A 27,377-nucleotide genomic window follows, 5' to 3' on the forward strand; every position below is an offset into this window, starting at 1 on the left:
TCATTACTTTTCCCCCTGCTCAAAATTAGGGGAGGGGTTGTCCAAGGTATTTATGAAGTAAAGATGTGCAAGTATTGACTTGCCAGTGGTTTCTATCATATTTTCTGAGCAGCACAACTACAACAGTTGTTGGCAAACTAAAACATCGCATTCTGAGTAGTGGGTCACAATTCTACTGTAGAGTACTCTGTAAAAAACAAGAACTCCTACTTTTCCCTTCTTTTACTTCCAACAATGATTTGGGTGCTGGTCAATGATGCTACAAAGTCTAATTACCAGTATGTGAACTTGTAAACTAGGATGCACAATAGAATTTAGGGATGTCGTGAGTGTAGATTCTTGTAAGGACAACAACATGGTGAAATGTTCTCATTTAATTAACCTCTAGGCTTCTTTATGGACTGGGAGTCCTTAACTCAGACACTCTTGATGAAAGAGAAGGATGAGCAGCCTCTTAGGGCAGACATCCTTATAGGTGACACAGATAATGGGAATGAGTGCACTCTCAGCAGTTCTGTGGATGATACCAAGCTGGATGCGCAGTGGACATGCTGGAGGGAAGGATCCCATCCAGACAACCCTGGCAGGTTGAGCAGTGGCCAATGCAAACCTCCTGGACTCCATCACAGCCAAGAACAAAATCCAGCTCCTGGATTGGGTGCAGGTGCAATCACCAGTCCCAGCACTGGCTAGATGAGACATGAAAAACAGCCCTGCTCTGCAGGTATGGACTTGAGAATACTGCTGGATGAAAAACTAGAGACAAACCAGCAATGTGGGCTTGCAGCCCAGAAAGCCTTGAATATCCTGGGCTGCACCAAAAGGAGTGTGGCCAGCAGGAAGAGGGAGGTGGGCCCCTCTCGTGGGCCCCACCTAGAGTGCTGCATCCAGCTCTGGGTTCTCCAGTAAAACAACAACATGGGCCTGCTAGAGCAAGTCCATGGAAGGGCCACAGAATCTATCAGAGGGCTGGAGCTCTTCTGCTGTGAAGAAACTCAGAGAGCTGGTGTTGTTTAATGAGGAGAAGAGAAGGCTCCAGAGAGATTTTAGTGCAATCTGCAGTACTTAGGGCTTGTGAGAGAAATGGAGAAAGGGTTTCTAACAGTGGTAGGACAAGGAGAGACAGTTTTAAACTGTTTAAAGGATAGATTTATATTAGATAATAATATATACTGGAAGAGAGTTGTTTTAGATTAGATATTAGGAAGAAATTCTTTACTGTGAGGGTGATGAGGCACAGGCACAAGTTTCCAAGAGAAATTGTGGATGCCTCATCCCTGGCACTGTGCAAGGCCAGGTTGGATGGGGCTTGGAGCAACCTGGTTTGGTGGAAGGTGTCCCTCCCAAGGCAGGTGGGGTGGAACTCTTCGATCTTTAATTGTTCCTTCTCACCCAAACCATTCTACAATTCCATGAATTTTGATGTACATGTTAAGGCTGCAGTTATAAAAGAAAATTATGAAACAGTAGTAGCTAACTTCACAACCATACCCAACCACCTTTTATGACTACAGTTCAAGGTATTGGCTGACCTCAAAGCTCTAACTTAACTTTTGACATCAAATATCATAAAACAAGTAAAAGTTGGTCTTAATGTCCCCTCAAATTTATGTGCATAAAAAACCTTCAAGTCTCTGCAAATCACAAGTTGGATTTACTTAAGGAAACACCACTGCCTGACATTCAGTAACAAAAAGTGCAGAGTATCATCCTTGTTTTGAGTTTACAGTTTGCCTTCAGCTGCTACTAATAGTACATCATGCTAGATTTAATCTTTGCAAAGTACAGTGGTCAGACTGAATAAACTAAAAAGATAAAACATCAGAACCTGGCCATCAAGATAGGCTCTTGTCTTTGTAGAGGTAAATCAGGTGCAAAGAAAATCCAACAGGGATTAGGAACACATAATTATAAAATAGGACTACAAAACAGTGTTTTAAAATCCAGTAACACGTTCCCAAAAAAGAAGGTATCGAAAAAGAACATCTGCCACTGAGTAGCAAATCCAAGAGCAAAACAAAAGATTTCATTTTCAGTCTGTTTCTATGTCAGAAAAAATCCCCATCTAAAGCAAATTTTATGCTTGATTATGCTTATGAAACAGAGAAATTCTTTACACATCAGGGTACTTACCTGTTGTGTTTATGCTTCAGTTAAAATATTTTGATTGTTTTGAAAACAGGATTGCAAGACTTGCCAGAAGAGTAAACCTTACAAGTCTTGTATTATACATGCAAAAAAACATGTAATCTGATTTACTCCACATTGTTATTTTCCTTCAAGCCTAATGTTCTAATTTTTCCAACAATCCCAATATTCAATGAAACTTCCTCATACATGGGAGTACGAGTTGGTTATGCTTTTACCTGATTCTCCTTTGCTATGTGGAAAATATTAGCATGGAAAAAATTAGTGCTTACAGTATTGTAGCTGTTAGATCATAAGGATACAGCTCTAGTGGTGAAAATTTCTACCATATGTAGTGACTAAGCATATGTAAGTGACTAAGTAGTGGCTATAAATTATTCTTCTTTTTATCTCTTTCAGTAGCATCCTAAAGCCACAAGAATGTGTATTGATGAGGATGATTATGAATTATTTTTTCTTCTCAGTGGAAGTGTTTTGTGTGCTGAAAAGGCAGTGTTTTTATTTTTAACAACAACTGTTAAAAATTGCTCTATTGTTTACTTTTATTAACCTTACCAGAAATTGGCTTTTGCCAGGTGTCAACATATTCTGGAGGTCTTTTGACATCCACGTCAATTGGTCTGGCAGTAGCTTCAGGTGTATAAAAGTCATCTGTGAAAAAAAGGAAATGAAATAAGTATCTACAGTGTGGCACCAAGTCATGGTATACTTGTATACTGAATATGGTCAAACTCCAGCTGACATCATGTGCAAAACCAACATGTGCCTCATCTGTGTTTTTACTGATAACTTGGTGATATCTATTATCTTCTTATTCAGGTAAGTGGAAAGTGATCTGGTTCTACAAAGCCTGCAGTTTCATTTTAAACACTCCTCGAGTAAAGTATATTTGGAAAGAGAAAATTAATAAGATGAAGAGGTAACCAGGATTATACGTGGAAAAATGAGTTGAGAGAACATTCTGGTTTTTCTGTGTAAAGAGTAAAATGTCCATTGATTCTTGCAAAGGGCAAAGTTCTCCTTTTCCCCATTATATGATCTCTGGTCATCCTCCATATTAAATGTTCAGAGCAGTTCTGGACCAAATATATTCACCATGTTTGGAGTACAGGAGACAAAGTATACACAACATCCAGTTTGTATATAAGAGAAAGTCCTACTTAAAAGTTATATAAACACATTTTTTAAAAAGTAAGTGGCATTTAAAGATCAACTCCTGGTACAGAACAACAGTTTCACATGCTGGTATTTATAGGACAGCCAGGATGTTAAATTAATATCCTGTCTCTACATAAAGTAAGTATGTTTGCTTTATAAAGACTGTATATACAGTAAAGCAAGAAGATGCATTGCAACTTCATCATGTTTGTGGGAAGCCCCCCCACACCCTTGCTAAGAACATAAGACAAAAATCCCTAAAATCTGTCATATTTTAAAAAAATAAATCTCAATATTACTTTAATTATCAAATTCCAACCCTGTTCCAACATGATCTAATCACTTCAGCTAAAGATTTCATAGATTTATAATCTGGTCCTCAATTTTTTTTTGACATTTCACTAGTATTTTAATTGTATGAAGCAATTTTTCAATTACTTTACTATTTGACCACTTTGTTGCATGTTCATTACAAATCCACAGTCCATACACGATAAATAATATAGTGAAGATTAAAGTAAGCTGGGAGTAAGACTTGCAGGAAGCTGGGAAATGGATGCAGGTGACCTGGTCCATGTGTCTAAAATATCTGAACACATCATATGGATTTATGTAACTGCAATTTGTCTTCAGGTAATTAAAAAGATTAATTAGATCTTCAGCTATACAAAGCACCAGAGTGATAATCAACGTTTCATGTGAATGATGTTCAAGGAAGAAAAGGCATGAGAAGACCAGCACTAGCCTTAAAAAAATAAAAATAATCTTGTACATCATGAGGTATAGTTAGAGGATGTTTAGTTTCTCAGCTCACCTTTAGGTGAACATATCAATGTGGTTGTACATTGACTAATGCACACTAAGTCACACAAATGCATATTACAAGTCTAAATTATTTGTGCATGTTACAGTCTCTACACAAAACCTATCTCTATTCCGCTTCTTAGAATCTAATTTAGATTCAGAATCTTTTCTGAGTTATGTCAGCTGAGAATGAACAAAATATTGCACATGTTCTAGTTGGAAGAAGTAATTTTGTTTTCTTTTCAGAAACATGCACTTCTGTTCTGACACTAGTAAAGTAGCAATGAAAAATAAGTCAAAGTTTCAAACCACAATACCTTCATGTTGACAAAATCTCCTATTTTGAGTATTTCAAGTTACATAAAACTTTGTGTTTCCATATGAGCTACCTGCAAAACCAAAGTTTGCTATATTTCTCATAGCATTTGCCTAATCTAACTTGCCTTTTAAAAGCACCTATCACATTCATCCAAACTTTTAACCAGAATTTAGAATAGACCTATTATTTGCATATGTCTTTGTGTCTTTTTTTAATTCTATATTTTTTCCTGGAAACGCTCATGGGGTCTGGAACATGTTAAACTAACCTCTCCTGGTTCTGATGTCTTTAATTGTAGGAATACTATTAGGAGGGTGGATCATTTAAAGGGAAATAATGAAAAAAGTCCCCTTGATAAAATAAACTGAAATACCTTTATACTTGAGTTCCTCTGGAACTTGGCTATACACACAGAGTTTTTAAATAAAAAGATAATAGAACTCAAAGTTAATGGTCATTTTAATGAAAACCATGTATGACTCCCTTTCACAAGGGAAATAGAAATGTTGCTCTAAGTTTGTTTGCTGACATTTGTCAGAAAGCTCAGTAAATCAGGAGCAGTATTTATATGGCTAGGATTAAATTAAAAAACAACCTAGTAAGGTAAGTTACATACACCAACATGAAAAGCCATCTGAATAAAATGACATTCTAGAGAAAATGGCTAAAACATGACAAAAAACTAAAAGGAATGCTAGTCATGAGGAAGCAATCCCTGCCTCTTTTCCACAGTTCATTTTACCACCTGGCACTAGAGCTGGCCAGGAGGCTGAAAAGCCTGCCAGGAAACCAGCCACAACCCCATGTGCTGGTGCTGGAAAAAACAAATTCCACTGCTTATCATCTGGGCCCTGCAGCTGCCAAGCCCTCCCTGCATGGGGTGAAACATCTTTGCACTGAGGCTAACAAGCCCAGTCAGGAAGAAGAAATGGAGTACAATCAACAGTGGGGCCAGTCCAGCAAGGAATTAAAAGATCCAAACTGGTGTCCAAATATCAGAATATCCAAGAATAAGTGATGTAATGTCTAAAGGTAAGTCTGAAAACATACTGTTACACTTATAGAGCATATTCCTAACAGCCCACTTAAAAATTCTGTTAATCTTAGATCAAAAGTTCAGGATTCTGATAAGCCAACCACAGAAAACAGTGAAAAAGGACCTTTTTTTGTCTTTGCTCAGCTGGTAGGATTTGGCGTTCCAGGTTATAGAGTTCTTTCCCAAGTCTCTTTTGCAGACTTAGGAATTCTTTTGGAATAGATAATTAACTGCACATTGCTTGGGAGAGACACAGAAGATTTAACTGGTTACCTGAATTCCTTTTTGTGCAAATTTATTTTTGTGGGCACAGTCAGCCTTATGTCTCAGACACTGGCGCAATACTGTGATGTACTTGCCTTACAGAAGTCTTGGGACTTTCCTTACTGATCATCAAAAGTACAGCCTGAAAAGTTGTGACAAACTGACAAGATGACATAAATGCAAGAAATTCATTGGTGATTTCTCTTACACTTCTCAGAAGAAAGGTGCAGCCTCACAGAAATGTGTCAATGAGCTGTTCTGGCAGTGGGGTTGGAGGTTCAAAGAAGTCGGCAGGAGATAACAAAGGCCTTTGGTACTTTGGATACTTTGACTTAAAGGGCTTACTTGGCAGCACAGAAAATTTAGCTAAGAGACATCTACAACATGTTTCTTTAACTTAGGGAAAAAATATTTAACTTGGCAATGGAAACCACTCCTGGAAGTTTCATTTTCCAGAAGAATTCTAAAAGAAGGTACTTATTTACCAGTGAGTACACACAGCATGCCCAGTAATTAGTAGTTTTTGGTGACTTCTGGCACCATCTACCACAACCAAGCTCTAGTTCTTCCTGGCAACAGGCACTACTATAAAGATGTGGAAATAATAACAAATGATGGGCACATCAAGAGGGCCACTTACAATATGATTGCTTAAAACAATACTTTAGCAACTTAAACCAGCATTAAGAACATAAAACTCCATGTAGCAGTTTACTAGTATTATGTTTATACTACTGATTTCCTTAGCATGTATGCATTTTTGCTGGTGTTTTTAATAACCTACCAATACCTCTGCTGAGGTTATGATTATAGGGGAGAAGAGAAAAGCTCAGTGTGCTGTGTAATGTGATTGTGTGTTTGTGCATAATTTCATAACGTGAAACACTCCTGGATTCTCCTATTCCAGTGATCAGACATTAGAAACCTCACTTGTATAAGGTGATTTCCAGCGCCAGTTAACAACAAAACCTTTTGACCCACAACTACTGAAATTGGGCAATTAATGCTTTAATTGGCTCTGATGTCCTGGAATTTGATGGCCTCATTTAATTTACCAGAAGGACTATGAAAGGTCAAGAACTTGTACCTGTAGTGAAGGCATTCACTCCATATGTAATACAGAAATGTATGCCATACTCTAAACAGGTTAAATTTAATTCAATTTAAATATACAACCATCTCTGCTGAGTTTTTACCATTTCTAACAACATGGTGAGCTTGTGAAAATGTATAGGAATGAGTAGCTCAAGACATTCTATGATCAGCAACAGGTATTAAATTGACAAATATAGCAGAAAGAAACATTACATAGGCAAAAACGTTTAGAATAGGTGGAATATCACTCAGGGTATTCTAATCCAGCTAGCATAGAAATAGTAACAGGAGCCAGAAATAGTATGGGACAATAGAACTTTTAGTGGGTGGTCAGCCAAATGTTTCCCTGGAATATGTACATTATTTATTTATTTATATTATTTATTATTTTAAACTTGAACCGTTGGTGAAGAATCCCAAAAAATATATATTTAATTAACTGATGGCTGTATGAAAAATAAATCCCCAATGCTATTTGTATTGATGTAATAAATCAATGCTCTATGACATGGAAAAATACAGATTCATTATGAATTAACACTGAAAACATTATGTTGATTGGATGGAAAAATCAAGTCCACCTGAAAAAGGATAAATTCTTTTTCTCCCAAGCAGACATGTACTTTTAATAAATCTCTGTGGTTAGGGACATTTGTTATCTGTTGGTTAAGGATATGTAAATTGAAGCTCTCACTGTTGTCTGCCATCCACCAGCATGGAATATTTTGCTGCTGAAGGATCCAAGCCTGAATACTGCACAGTCCAAATACTGCATGGTCTGAGTGTGGGTAGGTGTGATGTGAACACATCATATGCATAGGGAGTAACTGGAGAGATACCTGGCTTTAAGGCTTCCCTACCAAGCCTCCTGACTTGGACTCAAACATATGGGTGATCTTTTTCAATGAAGCATTTTCCAGTACTTATTGTGGATCTGACATCTAGAAAACATCAGTAAAGAGTAGCCACACAGTAATGAATCTGTAAATGTACACAAACTGGGTGCCAACATAATTTCATAATCACCCTCAGGAAATGTATAACAAGATCAGTAGAAACAATTACACATGGCACTCTGAGGAATTAAATTCTAGAATAAAACACAGTGAGATATTTTGCAGGGCTCAAGATGACTTGGGGAAGTCACATTCCAGTCTTTAATTGATAAATTAAAAAAAACACCCCAAACCCAGAACTCTACCTGTTGTTGGCATAATCCACTTTGGCAGTCCAGGTGCTTTTGTTCTGACTGGTGCTAGTGTGGTTTTACTAAAAGCTGTGAAAGAGTTTCAAAAGAAAAAAAGGAAAAAGAAGAAAAAGAAAGAAGTTCCATGAGAAGAGTACCCAACAGACTTCTATGTGATGCCAAGAATTCCACACTAGAGAAAAGAAACAACACCTGCTGTGATGACACACATAGTTTTGGTTTCTTTTTTTTTTTTTTTTTTTTTTCCTGATTTGGAAAGGCTTTACCACTAGACTTATTAATTGATTGAAAAATATCACCCTTTTTTCCCTCCCAGCAATACTTAAAATTCCACTAAGAATAGACAAAATTAATTAACTGTTTAATCTCCTCCCCACCCCAGACTGAATAAACAATTATTACCAGGTCTGGTCTGTGATTTATCCGTAGGCTGTGGTCTTGCAGAAGTGAGACGAGTTTTATGAGGTGCTAAAAGAAATAAGGTCCTGTTTCAGTGCTGTGTGTAACAGAACAGGGACAGGGCAGTGCAATTTGCCAGACAAAAAGGTCCATGCACCAATGTGATACAGCAAAATGGACACATGAGAGTTCTATGAGTTCTAATCCGAAATGCATGTGGAAAATGCTAGTTTCTTTAGTGGCCAGATGACTCCATCATGCAGTCTGACCAGTTACATTCATATGTAGGTTTAGGAAAAAGATGTAAAATATTTACAGCCAGTTACCCAACTGTATATGGATACAGAGATAGCTCTGCAAGGTATCCATGGCCTTAAGACATTTAATTAGGTTCTGTAAAAAACAAACAAACAAAAAACCTCAAAATAAAACACCGAAATGAACCCCCCCAAACCAAAGACTTAGATAAAACTGTGAAACATTAAAGTATTGCTGAGAAAACAACTGGGAGTATTTAATGCAGACACTGTGCAGGGCGGCTGCAGAATACTGTCATCAGCAAGGTTGAAATCAGAAGCCCTCAACTCCTCAACCTTTTTTTATTGTTGCATTTCACTTGCAAAATAGTTTTGATACTCTAGATGTTATGGGATCTGTGGAAGCTGAAAGCATAGGCAGTAGTCACTGTTATCTTGTGCCCAATTAGAAATGTCTGTAAATCAGTTTTTTTAAGTAGAGCTGGCTATTTGATATTCAAGACAAATAAATGTTCGACCCATAACCCTTAATCCAGCCTCTCCAAAGCAACAGAGAAAATACAGGACAGAATATATTACTCATTTTTAACATTTAGATTGGGGAAGTTTTACAGATTTAGATTTCGTAAGGAAAAAGTTGGAACTGGGTTACATCGATGTTTGCAACACTATATACATATGAGTATCCAATACACAGCTCTGATACTGTTTGAAAACTTCACATAATCTTCGATATTTGAGGGAGGGAATACTGTGCAAATCCCATTTTCAGAGCAATAAACTAAAATATTTGATAAGGGGAAAAATAAATTTTCATATTACATATTTGGAACAGTTTTAAAGGTAATAATGAACAGACCATTAAACTATACTGATTTTACTTAAGATTTACAGACTCTCAATACAACAACTTCAGAAAATCTTAAAAAATTACCTGTGTTGAACCAAGGAATTTCAGTTGCTTGACCAATTTTGGGCCTGGGTGAAATGTGGTATGTTTCACTGGGAACTGAAAATGGACATATTACTGCTTAGCAAATGCACATTATTTCCTTTTAAACATAAGACATGACAGATGGAAAGGAAATTCAAACTGTCTGTGCAAATCATAAACAAAAGAGTCAGTGCTAGAAATCTGGCTGAAAATCATACTTTTATTCATATAAAACTCTTTTCAAGTCTGGTAAGATATATATCATTAGTAAGTCAGACAAAACCAGAAAAGATGATAAGGCAATGCCTTTTTACACGACTCCTCAGCCTCGTACACGTAGTACTTATTTCTATAAAAAAGCACATGAATAAGGAAAATGCTTGGAAAATTAAAACAGCAACATTTTGTACATGCACTGGACTGTAACTAACAAATGAACATGACAGAGATATAATAAAGTATTTCTGTTGATTAAAGTGTAGGTTTAGCCATATAGCAAAAGCAGAGAAAGTAAAGATTGATGAAAAATAAACTGATGCAATCTTCTCATTACCCAAAGTTATTTTTGACCCATCAACAACATGAACTGTTACAAGGTTAATTGATCCCAGGTGTGTTGCCCTTGGAGCTATAAAAAATAAACCATTGTTCTGTGAGAAGGCAAATTAAAGAAGCTGGATTTCATGAAGGATTTGTCTCCATTGTTTCCTAAAAACCTATCTGCACATCTGCTAGGACAATTTGAACAGACATGAGGCAGGCACATTCTGATTAGTCTGGATGTATTTTCATGCTGACAAGCCGACAGTGCAACTATCCTGCTGGGCCCCCACTAACTTCAGAACACTTGCCCTAAACCTGCAGTTCTGACAGTCTTTGGTCTTTCTCATACTTGTTGACTTACACTTCTCAAAAGAAAAAAAAAAAATTCTAGAAGTTATGAGTAATGTATTTATTTTTTAGACCTCACTCAAACTTGAATGATTAATTGAAAGGAATCTGAGTTACTGGATGAAAAGGACAGACTGGCAAGCAGAGGCACGCACAACATGACTCTTTGTCTTTCAATAAATAAAAAAATAAGGTAAAAAAAAAGAAATAAGGTAAAAATATGGAAGATGGAAAATTACCTACTTACTTGCATAAGGAGCAGTTGCTAAAAGGTGCCATTTATATTTCACAGTAAACACTTGTTTACAGTTTTTCCTACCAGTAGCTTGTTTTGCATATACATCTTTATAATGATTTAGACTTTATATATAAATTTTATATTGATTTTTAAAAGGCAAAAAATAAGCCTCTAAAATCTGTTCTCTAAAGTTCTTTCCCAAAAGCTAAATTTGTAGTGGTACCAAAAGATGGCACTTGATAACTATGATATGATTGCAAATAGCTCTTATTGAACTGAGACTTAGAATCTTACTTGGTTATTGAGCACCCTTTCAAAACAAAGTATTTAGAAAAGAAATCTTTCTCTTGGACTGCTCAATTTGATGTTCACAGTAATATATATGTGCATATGGTGTATGTATAGATAAGAATATCGTTCTTGAATGAATAGTGTCTCTGCTTGAAATCTCTTTGGCCATAAAAAGTGGACAAGGAGAAAGAAGTGGGGGGGAATTACTAAATTATTCATGAAGCTATTTGTCTAAGAATAAAATTTTATCAATTCAGAGGTTAGATCAGAGAGAAGGAAAGCTCAGGAACTACTCTTGTAGACATGTAGTCTCTCCTCACCTAACTGTATTTTTCTCCTGCCACCTTCCTCCTTAGCAATTTCTATTGAAATAGATCACCTCATGGAAAGCTCAGATATCACCACCCTTCACTATAGATGTGCATCCCTGAATCTACCATGGTTACTGAAAAAATCACTGCTATTGAAGGCACTTCTACTCTTAGCATGTAAAATATCTTGGACTGAAACTCTGTAACCCGATTTTCAAAAGTACTTGAGAAATTGAATCAAAAGGATTTAGAATAATAAAATTCCCCAAAACAAAAGATCTTTTTGAATGTAAGCACAGAAATGTATTTTTATTAAAATTATTAAATTTCTCACATCTTTTGATGGCTACTAAACCCATCCAACTGCTTTCCATGGAAATTGATCCAATTCTTGGGCATTCACTTTGATATAATTTATGAACAAGTTCTCAGCTGAACAATGATACAAAATTCTGTCTACTTATTATGCATGCCCCATGACCACAAAATGGTGACGGCAGAAATATAACCAAGGCAGTGCCACAGTAACACTTCTAAAGTTACAAACTGTAAATTACCAGGTTTAGTTTGCGGTACTTCTGGCCCAACAGATGTTTTGGATTTGGAAGGAATGATCAGTGTTTCTTTTGGAGCTGAAAGAAAAGGGAAAAGATTATTATTGTATTCTTCAGGAGTCATGATCCAATGCCATACTTAGCCCACAGAAAATGCATGCCTCAAATGCCTGAAAAAAAAGACAATAACAATTCCATGGCTGTCTGGAACCTGAAACAGAATGACTAGCCAAAACACAGAAAAGTCCCAGGAGTGTGCTGTAGGATAAGTTGAGTTGGGGGCTAAAATTCTTGCTCTAAAAGAAAAATTAGGCCACTGACTTTGGTTGGAGATCTGACAAATACAGACTTCTGATCAGACATAAGCTGTAGGCTATTTTTGCTTTACTTGACAAAAAGAAATGAGAATCCTCTGTATCCTAAGATACATGCACATGGCAGCAGAATGAAGGATAGTAGAATGGTGTTATATAAATACCCCATTGGAGCATGTTCTCCAGAAATTTCTCCACTGAAAAATTAGAAATACCTGCATCTTAATGTTAAGGAAACTTATTTACCCATTGTTGCCCTTGAATGACCAGTGGTGGTAGAAGATTTTGTAACAATTGGTTGCGGAGTTGTCGGATACATTGCTGTTAAGGAGAAAATGTGAAAAATCTTAGAATATTTATCTGTAATCTAAAAAAAGCAGCTAAAACCTGCAAAATGTCCCAAACTCAGGAGTAGCAGAATATCTTGACAATCAACTGCTAACAGACATAATTATCTCTCTATTAACTTCTGCTATACATTTATACCAAAAATGGAAAACCACACAGCCCTTCATAACTATTTTTAAAGCTATTTTCAGATGATGTCTGTTGCTAACTGCACAAGCACATTGTAAAGTTCTGTTGCATTTCAAGAAAAGATCAACAAAAAATGCTCACAGAGGAGCACCCAAGATTACCAGTAATCACAGAGAATTCAGTCTGCCTAGCCACTGAAATTTGTCAATACCCACGTTACTGTATTTCAGTCACCATTTGCTTTGTGTAATAGACAGTGGAATACCATTATATATATTATATATATATTATTAGTATTTGTAGTGCAGTTTTGGCTTATTTTGGATTGATCATCTGAAGTGTAATGCATTTGTTTCACCACAAAACTGGCTACGAATAATCCCATTAAGAAGCACAAAACCTGAAACTTGGGGAAAGAATGATTAAACACAAAATTAAAATAATCACTCCATTACCAGGTTTGGTGTATGGCACTCTTGGTCTTTCAGTTGTTTTTCGTTTGGTATGAATAAACTGTTTCTCAGTTGGAGCTGGAATAAAAACAAAAAGCACCCAAAACAAGAATGAAAAAATGCACTGCTTTTCACAGCACATGAGGTATGATCTGATCTAGAACAAGGCAAATTATGCAAGAATAAGCTGAAAGCTGGAATTCCTACAAAGAAAGGAAAACAAGTTAAATGGCCACTTATACAAGAAGACTTCTAAAAAAATATATACAAATTTGTAGCTTTGCATCAAGCAGTCTGGAATATAGCCATTAACATCATCATACTGTATTAGGACAAAAATAGACAGTGGCAACCTGTGTCTTCCTCATCTGCCACACATGAGTATATGAGGAGAGGATTTTTTTTTTCACTGGAACATTTGTGTCAAACTTGATTTTTAAATTAAATTCTTTTTTTCTTATGTGGGAATGTTTTAATATTGTTATCTTCACACTATTCAGATAAAAAAAATCTTGTAAGTAAAAGTAGGAATCATTTACTGGAAAAGGTTATCTTAGCACTTTTTAGTCTGTGGTCTACGCCAGTGTGAGAGGTCCAAAATGATCTGCCTTAGCCTGTGCAGTTTTCATCCCCCTTGCTCTGAAGAATCATTTTCCTCATGTGACTATTGCTCAGGTAGCTCAGGTGTTTACAACAGGGCACCTACTTCATAAAGCTAGATGAACAGATACTGAATGGACACTAACCTAAGTATCATTGCATACAGGGAATATAATTTGAAATACAAACATGTTTAAAAGCAGTTTTAATTTCCTCTTCCTCAAAAAGAAAAGAAATGTAGTTTGAAGATTATAAAATGCCTATTAATATTTCATTCTCAGAAAATATAAGCCATTTCATTCTCAGAAAACCACAGTCAAGGTCTGTCTCTGAAGCTGGGGACAGAAAACTGGTGGAACAACGATTGCTCAAGCAATGCTCCTGCTCCCGGACAGCGTTTGGGTTCAGTGACCCTTCCTTGCTCCACATCTGACAATTAAGTTAAGAAAGAAGAACACTCAGCTAAGGTTTCTTCTATTTAATCAAGTCTTCCCAACATGGATAACTAGAAGAAAGCAGAGAGGATGGTTTCAAGGAGTGGGATTGAGATGGTCACATAGCTGGCCTGGAGACTATGCCGCTGTTGATACATTAGAATTATTTTCTGTAAAATTAAACCATGAGGAGTGAAGAAGAAGAGTGTTTTAGAATGAAATGATCCACAATTCACACGAAGAATACCCAACTCAGTTGGGTAGAGCATGGTGATAACGCAAAGGTTATGATGGGCCAGTTTATTTCAGAGTTGGACTCGATGGTCCTTGTGGGTCCTTTCCAGTTCAGAATATACTGTGACTCTGTGAAGCATCACTATCTGCCCTTTAAATAAAGTCCCCTTTTACTGGAAAATAGATAACATCTGGAGGAATTGCATCATCCTGACTGGAAAGGCTAGAAGAGGAGAAAAAGAACCTTTGAAAGTAAGTGAGCTCATGCAGTATTACCCTTATCAAGACCAAAGAGCAAGTAAGTATTTATAAGTTGAGCAAAATTTCATTATTAGCTTTTAATAAAATATAATAAGCTCTCTCTAAGATGATATTCTCTAAAAAAGGTGTAAAATAGAATAATTATTTATGAAATAACAGTTACCAAATATTGCCTTTGTTCTTTCAGGAATATAAGGAATCATAGTAGTATCTCGTTCATCAAAGGTTGGAAGAATCTCTGTTGGAAAAAATGTCAATAAATTATCTGAATAACGAAAGGAACCTCACTTTCCTCCTTTTCTCAAAAAGCCTTTCAGCACTATACTGTATACAACAGGAAAGGGATGTTTTAAAACAGCAATGGGCATTTACCCTCAGAAATTTATGGTTAGGAAACAACAGTAACAAACCTTTAGTGAAATCACTGATGATATTACATAGGTCAGTTGGATTTATCATGGGGAGTCACCTAAGCAAAATGTATTGAAGGGAATCCTCCCTCTAATCTGAGTGAAAATGCATGTGTAAAGAAAAAGCATTGCAATAGTGCTAGGGGGTTTCTCTCATAAAAGCTTCAAAAACATGGTGCACACAATTAAAGTGTGTTGCTCAGATAGAAGCTGCAAATAACTTTCTATCCTTGATTAAAACATATAGGTTGATACTATTTCATCTGTTAATATCTGCATAAAATACAAAAACTCTTGAACTGTTGAAGTTTCCATCAGATTTAATTGCATCCCTGCTGAGGTTTCTTAACCTAGAATAATAACCAGGTGACAGCTGATGCACTGATGATTATTCCCCCCATTGCCACCCCAAAAGCAATTGTTCAATTATCCACTGAAGCTTCAAAAAGACCAGATAATTTACCAGGCTTCCTGTATGGAGCATCTGGGATGGGAGTTGCTCTAGGTTTAAAAGGAATATGTTGTGGTTCTTTAAGAGCTGAAAGAAAAGATCTGTTTTAAGGGTTTATACTTCGACAAAATTAGGTTTGTTGCACAGACACTGCATGTCTCATGCTTGCAAAGAAAAACAATCCCTGCATGACAGCCTGAAAAACTGAGTGTCAGATACATATCAAAAACAGGTCAGATACATGTCAGGAATTCAAGAGAAAATAAAATCCTGAATGAAAACGTGAGTGGAAAATTAATCAGGTAAGCAAAATCTGGAGTCAAGCAACAAAGCCAGAAAGAGCACAGACAACTACAGGGAATATATTTCTGGCTGTATTTCAGAACCCATAACTGCAATACCCATGGTGTGCTGGTCTCCTACAAGTGTCAAAGGAATTACAATGTGTGTGACAGGGAAAGAAATTTTATGTGAAGACAACAAGCCAGCTAGGAATTTTTCAATACCTGCAACAGAGTAGAATGTAATTCAATTAGCAGAAAAGAAACAATTTGAAATCACAAACAGATTATGTGAAAAACAGACTAGTGGTACATAAACATTGGCCCAAGGAGCAGTGAAAAAATAATAATGACCAGCTCAAGGTGACAAATTTACCTGCTGCTGTCTTTTGTTGTTAGTACTGTAAATGTACTAACTGCCAAAACCCCATAAAAACAACAAGGTACACAGAGTGGTGAGTATAAGTTAGTGGTAAAAATACTCCCTTTGACATGACTGGCTTGTTTTCAATTTGGAATACATTCTATTTTTTTTTCTCCTTTTCTTTGTAAAATTAGTGAATATACACTCACTCAAAATAATGTTCAAGGGATTCTCTCAGAACTGTTAGAAGTTACAGAGGTTTGGCCATTCATTAGTATGTAACTCCCTATTAAGTTTATTTTTAAGGGTGACATTCCATTACCAGGTCACACAAACCTATGAGTGGTTTCAGTGAGAGATATTTGGAGTCATACATGAAGGCCCTCAAATAGGTTTTTCTCTAAGCACCTTCTGACAGGCACAAAAGAGATGCAACTTCTTCCAACTTCTCATGATATTTCTGTGTTGCCTACCCTGCTGTACAGGTTATTAATCCGTGGCAGAAGTCATGTGGCTGAAAAGCAGAGGCAACTACTAAAACTCAGACATTAAAAATAGAAATCACCTCTGTTTTTCTTGAAACACATATTTAATGATCATCAGAGAATGTGTTTGTAATCAGCACTTGATTACTGAGGAAAGGCAACCCAAAAGAACCCCTGGATATTCAAGGACAGCAAAACAACAACGTGTACCAGGCTTTGTGTGCGGTACATCTGGACTCGGTGATGCCCTGGGCTTGGAAGGGACTCGTCGACTTTCTTTGGGACCTGTGGAAATGAGCAAAGTTTTGAATTTATTATTGAGAATGATGATTCTGGGACTTATGAAGATGTGCAAAGTTTTGAACACATTGTTGAGGATGAAGATTCAACATATGTCTTTCCATTCTTCTGCTGAATCAGAGATTCATTTTCTGCCAAGAAATCTTTTAGGGATTATTTCTGTCATTTCAAAATATTCCCAAAAAGATCTCCTGTTAGTGCAGTCAATACAATGCCAGTGCAGAGACTTAAGACAAAGGGACTTTTACAGTGCAGTGTCAGATCAACTCTCCACTCCTAACAGCAATAACAAACACAGCTTTCTATAGAGTAAACTGCTGTAATTCTAACACTTCCTAGTTGTGCTTCACAAGTGTTTCATATTCCAAAAACCTGCTGCTCATTTAAATCAACTTTGCATTAAAAAAAAAAAATCCTCAGCAAAGCAGTAAAGCAGAAGAAACATGGAAATTTACTCGCAATTTTTAAATTGACAGAGCTTTATCCAAGGTTTTGGGAACAGCAAAGTACTGTAATTTTACACTTTTAAAGAAGCAACTCAAAAATACAAATATTTCTCTGTCACACTCTAAGGACATCAAGATGCAGATTTTCCTGTGTGCAAGGGCTAAGGATGTGTGTTAACCCACACATCTCCATTGTGTGTCATTGACACTTATAAATATGCAGCTGATTAATGACAGCTGTATAGCAAAATTTGATTATGACAGCGAAGCACAGCCTGGACAATAAGTACCTCTGTATCCTCAAAGAACTCATCCATTTTGACCATTTTCAAAGTGATGAAACTTTCATGCACTAAAGGGCAAAATAATGATAAGCTTACTTGCTCTAGTTGGAGGAACACGAGGACTGGGTGATGTTTTAGGTTTGGAAGGCCTGTGATATGTATCTTTAGAAGCTAAAAGAAAGAAACTGGGTTAAGCATTATTAAAGTAATAAGTAGCTTCAAACACAAATAAACTGTTCTGTAATGGGTGTAGTCCTGGAATGATTCACAATATCAAATTCAAGTGACAAAAATGCCTTAGTCAAATGGATCTGCCTCAAGCAAGCATATGACCCAGGATTAATGAAGTGATTGTGTTCTGACAGTGAAATTGAGGTTTGAGTGGAACAGAATTATTTTCCAGTCCGCTATGAAGGACTGAATTCCATTTCATAAAACTGGAGGGGAAGGAAAGAAAAAGAAAGAGGAAGAGAAAGAAAGCTTTCAGGATCAGCTCTGCCCACCCATGGTGCTCTGCACCTGCAATGGTGCTATCTCCACAGGATGACTGAAAACATGTAATTAGGATCCGGTTCTGATCTGCCCTCTGCTTCTTACCAATAAATGCTGAAGGAAATTTTCCTATCTTATGTGCCTAACAACTTGAAAGAAACAAGGATTGTCCTTGATTGTTTCATAGAAAATAAGAAGACACCGAGAACCTTGACAGTTAAATTATTAAGGAACATGAAAAGAAAGGTGACACTTTTTTTTCAGGTCTGCTTTTAACAATTTGTGCTGAAGAAGAAAGACAATGTGACCATTCAAACAAGAAAGCATCATTACCTATTGTTGCTTTTGGTTTCTCAGTTCTAAACCTAATTGTTTCCAGAACTGCATTAGCATAATAAAACAACAAAACCAAAGTTTTACCAAGAACAATCACTGTCTCCACAATACTCATACCATCCCTGCTAGGGCTGATGACAGATAGTCACTCCTCCTTGAAACTCAACATCCAAGTATTATGTTCCACAGAATTTCCTCCAGTTCAAGGTAACAGCTCTAATACAGAACAGATCCCAAATATAAATCCTAAGTTTTTATAAAAGCCACAAAGAGACTGTGGGTGGTTTTTTTGACATTCAGCTTTGTACACTTTCCTGACTTATTTCAAGGGTGTTTTTTCAAGCAATAAGTGCACAGTTAGGAGAAAAAGAACCTGAGTTGTTGTCTCTCTGCCCATCTCTTCACCAGCACCATCTAATACTCCATGTACCTTGGATACCCATACTGGGTCTGGCTGGAATTGAGGTTATTTTCTTCAAAGCAGCCCCTGTGGCATTCTGTTTTGGATTCACGAGGAAGGAAGTGTTGATAAAATACCAATGTTTTAGTTGTTGCTGAATACGCCTTGTCACATCATCCAAGAATTCTTTGTTTTTCACTCTGCCCCCAGGCAAGGGGGCTGGGCTAGGGGTGGGCAGGATGCTCTGAGAGGACACAGGGCAGCAGAACCACCCTGGCCAAAGGGATATTCCACCTCACATAAAGCCATCTTAGCAACAAAACTTTCCAAAACACCCGTTGTTCCTAGACTGGCTCTGCTCTGCCTGTGGGATGTGGTGTGTTGTTGCTTTGTGCCACTTGCTTTCTTCCACCTCTTTTTATCCTCCCTTATTAAACTGTCTTTATCTTGAACTATGATTTTTTCCCCTTCTTTTTTTTTTTTTTTTTTTTTTTTTTTTTTTTTTTTTTGGTTACTTCTGCTCTTCTGATTTTCTCCCCCAGACCCCTGTGGGGTAGAATGAGCCAGAGGTTAGTGTGTGCTTAGCTTCTGGCCAGGGTCAACCCACTATGGTACCTCACACATGCAAGTGTGAGTTTACTTTCTCCCTCCTTAATTCCTCTAAGATGGTATATGGGTAGAAGGACCCATGCAGACACAATTATAGGAAGTATTACACATTCTTAAATCTCTGAACAACACAAGGGCTCTGGAAAAGTGAACCAACAAGTATGAATGAAAGCATGTGCCTGGAAAAGAAGAAACGGGCACAATTCAAGGAATATAGAGCAGAATACTTCCTCTTTGCAATGACATCCCTCATTTTCATCTTCATTTTACCAGAACACAAGTTACACAGAAAATACTTATTTTCACTGAGAATTGTGCAGAAAACATCCATTTCTGCAGTGACTTACAATGCAATAAAGAACTGAAGATATTTTGAACTTACCAGGTTGCTTATAAATTCTACATGTCACTAGATTTTATCCCTCAAGGAATGTTCTAAAATATGTGCCTGAGGAATACATACAAATCTGAAGCTCCAGTGATCACAGTAGAATCCATAAGACATATGTCAGTATGAAAAGATAAAAAAATAATGAACTTACCAGGTCTTGTTCGTGGCACCTCCGGGCTTGGTGATGATCTAGGTTTGGAAGGAACATACTGTGGTCCTCTAGGAACTAAAAAAATAGCAAATATTATAACTTTTTGGGAACTGATACTGACAGAAAGAATAACACTAAAGAAGAGCACATGCCTTTGGGACCCTTTGGAATCACAAAAACTTGAGTAATGGAGAAATATGAACACCTGGTACATAACAAACCCCAGTGCTGATGGAAAACCTCTGTAACAGGACAATATGAAACAAGGCCAGTATTGTTGCACAGCATAAAAGGTGAAGCAGCACATGACAGAAATGGAGTATAGAGACAAGCAGTCAGAGGCAGGTTGTGGTGCTTCCATCCCCTTTGCAGAACACATTTGTGTGAGGAAAAAAAGAGAAAAAGATGATTATGAATTGTTAGTGAAAAATTACCAAACCCCACCTCCCCACCTTACAAGATGAATTAAATGGTAAAACAATTATGAGAGTGGAGTGCAATGAAGCAGTGCTTGTGATGGCCAGTGAGCAAAAAGCAAAATGTGATGGTCCCCAGGTGATTTACCCTGTAGGTAAAACTGTTACCTATTGTTGGTTTTAGTTGATCAGTTCTAAGTGTTATAGATTCCAGGACTGTACCAGAAACAAAACAGAAAATATGTTTTGAAAGTTGAAAATTTAAAACTAGCACTACTTTTTGAATCATATACTTTGTATACTGCCTCATACACAGACAGTTGTATCAAAAGAAATATCTGAGAAAGCAGTGAAATCTTCAACATAGTGTGAGTTTTGTTCTCCCATAGATCAATGAAATATCCAAATATTATCATTCTTTTAGTCAGAAAATGGCTTTTTAGGGACACAAATCTCTTCCCTTGGTGATGTGTTTCAAATGCACTCTATATACACAACTGGAGTCAGACAGTACTTGCTTGTGTACTGAACACTATTATACATGGTGTATTTCATTACACAGTAATATAATACAGCTCTAGACTGGAATGGATCTACAGTCCATTGGTTTAGAGTCATAAGGATGTGAAATGGATGTGTCAATTCTTCTGTGAAAAAAAAAGAAGAAATGTCTTTGGATATTTTAAGACAATTACAAGATAAGTGGATGATGCTGTAGAAAATGTTCTGTATATTGCAGATTCTTGAAGAAACAGTAAGTTGTAGGGGCTTTTGATTTTGTTTGTTAGTTTGTTTTAAGCACAGATCAATACAAGCTCACAACATTTGTGTGACAAAACCATAAACCATTTCTGAGAAGGCCAGACTAACATAACAATGAAAAATGGCCACAAAGGTGAAAACTGAGTGTATGAGAAGTTGTATCTCAAGGTGTAACTTGGAAACAATGTTTTATAATCAGATGCCATGGTTAAAAATTTATGAGAAGACAAGGATTTTGACTGTTTGCTACATGAGGAAATCACATCTAACAGATAACATCAGATTTCAAAAATAATGGTCTATGTCTACAATTTAAAGATCTTCAATAAGTGTTTATCCTTAAATTTTTCACATTTACCAAAGGATAACAGCTATTGATATTTGAGACCCTTGCATTTTCTGTTGCTATTACCAGCTAGAGAACATGGGACAGAAAGTAATTTTTCCTGTCTGCCACTGAATTCAACTGCTCACACATTTAATTACATAAAAATCCAATATTTTAGAATACAATGGAAAGGATCGTTAATGCCAATAAATGTTTATAAGCAAATACTAGGTATGCATGTATAACTGGGCAATTTAGTCCCTCATGCAGAAAATTATAATGACATGAAATTATTTGATTGTGATTAGAAGGGAAATAGATGTATTTTAACAATGCAAAGCAATGTTGGAAAGAATTATACCCCCCAAGTAGCCTCAGTACACACTTTATTGCTTTGTATTTGCCTTAGTTAGCAAGGTTAATCTGACTGTAACACTATTCTCATCCTGTTGCCTTGGAGTGGCAGAGGTTTATTCTTTAGCTCAGTGAAAAATATCTAGCAAATGTCACTACTCATGAAAGCTGCAATTAAATGGCTGAACGGCACAGTACAGAACTCCATTCTGTTTTAACTGGCTCAGGTAACTAAACAGCTGCTTATAAACACATTTCAATCCAAAACCAACTGCACTAGAAACAATCACAAAGTAGTTTACCATCTTTGGCTTGTGGAACGTGAGGTTTGGGTGAAGTTTTAGGTTTAGAAGGAATGCGTTGAGTCACCTTTGGAGCTGGAAGAGAAAATGTGGGCAGTGAGTTGGTTAAATTGCACAGCAATTACATCTGATACCAGCTGAACACACAAGCACAGAAACCTCACACCTGCAACTGAGAAGAAGTAGGCAAATCAGGTAACACTCTCCATGTGTTTACAACAATCTAAGCAAGAAAGTGGAATTTTAGTCATTTTTGAAGCTCAGTTTTTGTTTGTGTTTTTAAGATAAAAACTGGAACAAGCACAAATGAGCATGATTATGAGAAAGGTGATTGAGAGCTGCCAGCATCATTTCTTTTTTCATAAAGGAGACATTCCAGCTGTGAAGAGAGCAGTACACCCAACTGTTTTGAATGCCAAGCAAAATAATTACCTAGAAGAAAAATGAGGTTAAATGAAACAATCCTGAGGCATAAGGTGACTAACTTCAGTGATGCTTGCTGTGATGTAAATAAAGCAAACACAACAGCTTGCCAAGGAAATTTTATTACCTATGGGTGACCTTGGTGGCTCAGTTCTAAGTGTAATAGGTTCCAAGACTGCAACAGAAACAGTGTGACAAAGTGAGTAAGGAACACACTCCAAAAATTTGAGTACTCCAGTGGTAAGTAGAAAAGCAGGCACTAACAAAACACCACAGTAATATGGATCTTCAAGGTGACTTTTAAATCATGGGCAATTAAAATTCTTAATAAGAATAAGTAATAAGACATAAGAAATAAGTAATTGGACAAACTTGATGGCAATAGAAGCAAAAATATGTGGATATAAATCAGTAAATCCAAGAACAAGCAAGAGAAGAGATTGCAGAGTTTAACTTAGCGACAGCAAGGGACTCTTGATATACAGAATGTCAAACTGAACTCTGTTATTTCAAAGTAGTGTGCTGATTGTGACAAAATAGTTGAATTTTTCCTCTAAAGTGAGTAATTAAGCAGAGCACTAAAAGGCTGCTATTGGTAGAGCAGTATTTATCAGTCATCTGAAAAAAAATTGTTTGATAAAGCCTGTTAATTTTTTCTCATATCCACTTAAAATTTGAATCACAAAACCAATATCATGCCATTTTCCTGGTGACAAACTGTACGAAATGAGACAAAGAATTGTGAGATGGCAGAATCTATACAAATTTCTTGGCAATAAAGAAAACCTATTAAAAGAATTTTAATGCATAAATTCTTTCCTCTCAAGGCATTAACAAGTCAAGTAGCATATAACACACAGACATACATACCTAAAGATAGAACCTGTTCTATGACCCACATTCACTTATCTCCCAACTCTCTTAAGCATTTACCCATTTTGAAAATGGGCTTCACAGTCAATAACACTATAAAACTTTGATTGCAATTGGGGGGACTAATACTAAAGTATTTATTACATGCCTATTAACATACACAGTACAACATTCTGTAGTATTAATATTGCTGCAAGTAAAGAAAAAAAGCCAAAACAACCAGTATTAACTTCTACTGACAGTGGCCAGATACTTCATAGAAATGTCAGACCAGCCACTAATTTTTCAAATGCTCTCACTACATATACCTGGTTTGCAAAGACTTTGCCATTATTCAAGCTCATCAGTTACCTTTGGAATTCAAATTCAAAATCTTTTCCTATAAAACTCTAATATCTATTTTCAGATTGTGTTTGAAAAATCAGACATTTCTTACAAAGAGAAAACCAGCTTTCAACAACAGAAAGATATTTATATTATTTGTTAGGTTTGCAAATTGCTTTCTGGAGCAATACGGTTTCCTTTTGTATAAGTATTATCCAAAAAAATTGAATGTCTCTTCTCTCCACTTAGAGGAAAAAAAATAGCTGTTCTCTTCTTTACTTTCTCACTAACAGCAAGTCTCAAAGTACATAATTTCAAAAGAAGTGCCTTATCAGACTTAGCTTGAGGTGTTTTGATCCTAGCAGATCATTTGGGCTTCAAATGTGAGGAATGTGTATTTTGGATACTGGGAAATGTAGTAAATGGTCCCATAGTAAATCACATTCCAGTTCAGCAACAAAGAAATGAAGTCTAGGAAATGAGCCTCTGTCCCCACCAATGAATAACCACAGAAAAAGGAATTGTACTAAGTGTTTAATGCATGAAATATTGTTGGATATGAAAAAAACAAGCAATGATTATCCATTTTATGGATAATCAAAGAGCTGGATGTTCTTGTGCAGCAAAATTAACTACTCAGAGTTTAGTCAAAAGCCAAAGGAACGACTTAACAAGCAATGCTGAGAAAAGATTGTTATGCAACACTGACCTCGAGAAATCAATGTCATTAGAGGAGTTTTGAGAGTATTGCATGGTGTAGAACTTGTTGCAGTTGAAAACTATGAGTTTAAATGAGATGCTGCTAATTGACCAAACCAAACTGATTCTATTTTATCAAATCATTTAAGTAAGGTTTAAAGATGTCCTTTCCTGTGAAGTATCATATATGTAGTCAGCTTCATCCAGGTTTTAAAGACCAAAGCTAGACTGCTTGAAGTCTAGACACCTGCTAGACAACTTGAAGCCCTTCTCTGAATACAACCTGCACAGAAATGCAGAGTGATTCAAATTTTCCTTTCGATTAGATAAAGCATTTCAGGGCTCATTGCAAAGGAGAAACCCTTGTTCTTTGTCTGCATTAAAAATGTATATATTAAACACATCACTTAACATATATTCCCATACTAAAATAAGGCCATGTATTATTTTATATAAACTGTGCTCCTCATTAAAAATAAAAGCACTTGGCTTTTTTCCTTTAAATTGAGCACATCTTTGGATGTATGAATTGAAAAAATTCAGTATTTTCCATATATTTGAGAAAATATCCAGCAATATGCCACGAAACTCCTTCTGCAGGAATTGTTTATCAGTGTGTAGTTTTAAATGCCATTTTAGATTATGTTATTTCTATATTCCATAAAGTCTTTATTATTTGCAATAATTCTTATTATTTCTTCTTCTAATGTAAGTGAAACTTTCAGGCAAATACCTTTGAAGTGATATCCTGCCTTTTAGAAGACATCTCCATGTTAGAAACATGGAGAAATATAAAGCACTAAGATGATACTTCCATTTGCTGGGTTTGGACCACACATGAATAAGCAAGAAGCCTCCAGGAAATGCTGTTTTCAACTGCACATAATATGAGACCAGTGAAAAGAAGAATGACTAAGGATGACTCATAATCATTACCCTCTGCAGTCTTTGGACGTTCATATGTGTAGGGACTCCTAGAAGTCACTGACACTGGAATGGTTGCTGTTGGAATAAAGAGAATTTTCTTAAGAGAAATGCAGGTGCATCTGTATCTGTTGTTTTTAACTGCTGGTACAGCTCAGCTGCTCTTGCTTCCCAACTCAAATCCACATCTTCAAAACTCTTCAAATGGAAACACTGAGTGAATGATAAATTTACTGAAATTACCCTATAGGGCTTTTGCTGCTTTTGGAAAATAAAAATGCATTTATGCTACAGGAACACACTGGGAGGGGAGCTCTCTAAAGCTTCACCTTCCTGTTTTACTGAATTTCTTTTATCTCTTCATGGCTGTAGACCACTGAAAAGAAACAGCTCCAGAGAACTCCATTTTCTTTGGCAAATCTTTCTGTTAATTTTCCTGGGTTTCTCCCATCGTGATACAAAGGATAGATATGAAAGTCTCCAGGTGTAAATAACTGTAAAATTCCAGAAAGCAAGGCTGAAGATCCCAGCAGATTATCTAGCGCACATTAGATTATCAAGTAAACAAGCTTCCCATCTCTATCTAGATTACTTAATTGGGTTTGAAAGGAGCAAACCCCAAACACCCTGAACAATATAAAGAACTTTGAAGTCAAAATTGGTAAAATTGTTTGATAGTAGTGTGACTTTACAAAAAGAATCCACTTTCATTCCTAAGCACATTTACAATCATTGAGTAATTTTTGTGCTTACCCTTTAAATTTTGCCTTGTTTACTCTGTTTTGACTCTTAGCCTCTGTCCCTCCCAACAGATTTTAATGAGGAAAGAAAAAGTGATGGATAAATATTGTACAATGGGCCTCAAACTCTATTTTTGGACATACTAACAATTTGTCATGTTGTAATTCAGAAGCACTTTAAGACTCACAAGAAAACATATTTAAAGGAAGTTACCTTAAAATTTTGAAATACAATAAAACTGGAGCCCTAACGCTTCCAAAATTCTGTCAGTTTAGACAGAAAATCACATTCTTAATTTCAAAGTCTCTATTTCCCCACATTAAAGTTTATGGTGGTTTACCTGGGTGGATGGTGTTTAAATTTAAAAGACGGAATTATTCAGATTTCTAAATTTTCTTTCTTTTCTTTACTGACATTTTTTATAGCTTAGACAGCTTTTATATTTGATAATATTGCCACTATTTTAAAAAGGCAAAATACTCCAAAATGTCTTCAGGACAAATAATTTGTGCATTTAAGTAAATGCCCAGAGAAGTTGTGGAGTCTCAGTCCCTGGATTGAGAAGCTTTTCTGTAAAGAAAGTATGGCAGTGTATTTGTGGGCACAATAGAGGATTCATTATAATTTCCTTTCCTGAAAAATGGAGACTGTTTAGAGAGAGGTATTCATGCTAACAATAGTAAAAGTGAGGACAATGGCTGGGCATGACCACATTGGCAAGAAAACCTAATTTTTTTCATGTAGGCAACAGATTCACTTACCCAAATGCCAAGAAAGAGAAGGAAATGGTGAACTTTCACTAGAATGTACAGTTTGTTAGCTGGACAATCTGAAAATCATTTAAATGTCTGGGGTTTTTTAAATGAAGAATTTTTTCTCCACTACTAAAAAAGGCAAATACTTTACCAGAAACAGCACAAAAATCATAATAATAATGAGAGCCAAAATTAATTGCTTCACCCAAAGGCAGTTATTTGGCAGTAATGGCAGTAAGTAATTGATTAAATATGAATTTGGCATATATTGTTCATTATTTTGATATACTCTTAGGGAAAGGTGACAACCATTATCATGACACAAGTTTCTAATTTAAGCTGAACTTCCAGGTGATGCTGGAACACAGACAGGCTCCTGCTCTTTCACCATTTTGCCA

The 27,377-nt window shown here is 36.3% G+C and overlaps 1 protein-coding gene across 38 annotated transcripts in view; it reads right to left on the reverse strand.

Moving 5' to 3' along the window:
- The window catches only part of ABI3BP (ABI family member 3 binding protein), a 168,226-nt gene that overhangs the window by 26,954 nt on the left and 113,895 nt on the right, over positions 1–27,377 (reverse strand). For 18 of the 38 annotated variants that reach the window (XM_059836480.1, XM_059836488.1, XM_059836513.1 and 15 more), the window contains 16 exons: positions 25,496–25,561; positions 22,791–22,838; positions 22,241–22,315; positions 20,663–20,710; positions 20,079–20,153; positions 17,796–17,870; positions 16,880–16,954; positions 15,552–15,626; positions 14,842–14,916; positions 13,153–13,227; positions 12,467–12,541; positions 11,910–11,984; positions 9,622–9,696; positions 8,434–8,499; positions 8,026–8,100; positions 2,704–2,799 (listed from right to left, as the gene is read on the reverse strand). In XM_059836480.1, the coding sequence (XP_059692463.1) occupies positions 2,704–2,799; positions 8,026–8,100; positions 8,434–8,499; positions 9,622–9,696; positions 11,910–11,984; positions 12,467–12,541; positions 13,153–13,227; positions 14,842–14,916; positions 15,552–15,626; positions 16,880–16,954; positions 17,796–17,870; positions 20,079–20,153; positions 20,663–20,710; positions 22,241–22,315; positions 22,791–22,838; positions 25,496–25,561 (1,149 nt within the window). The remainder of the gene's footprint in view (positions 1–2,703; positions 2,800–8,025; positions 8,101–8,433; positions 8,500–9,621; positions 9,697–11,909; positions 11,985–12,466; positions 12,542–13,152; positions 13,228–14,841; positions 14,917–15,551; positions 15,627–16,879; positions 16,955–17,795; positions 17,871–20,078; positions 20,154–20,662; positions 20,711–22,240; positions 22,316–22,790; positions 22,839–25,495; positions 25,562–27,377) is intronic. The other 20 variants (XM_059836463.1, XM_059836567.1, XM_059836560.1 and 17 more) reach the window with 13 other exon arrangements.

This window comes from Haemorhous mexicanus, chromosome 2 (assembly GCF_027477595.1).
Source record: "Haemorhous mexicanus isolate bHaeMex1 chromosome 2, bHaeMex1.pri, whole genome shotgun sequence".
In the NCBI taxonomy this organism is placed as follows: Eukaryota; Metazoa; Chordata; class Aves; order Passeriformes; family Fringillidae; genus Haemorhous; species Haemorhous mexicanus.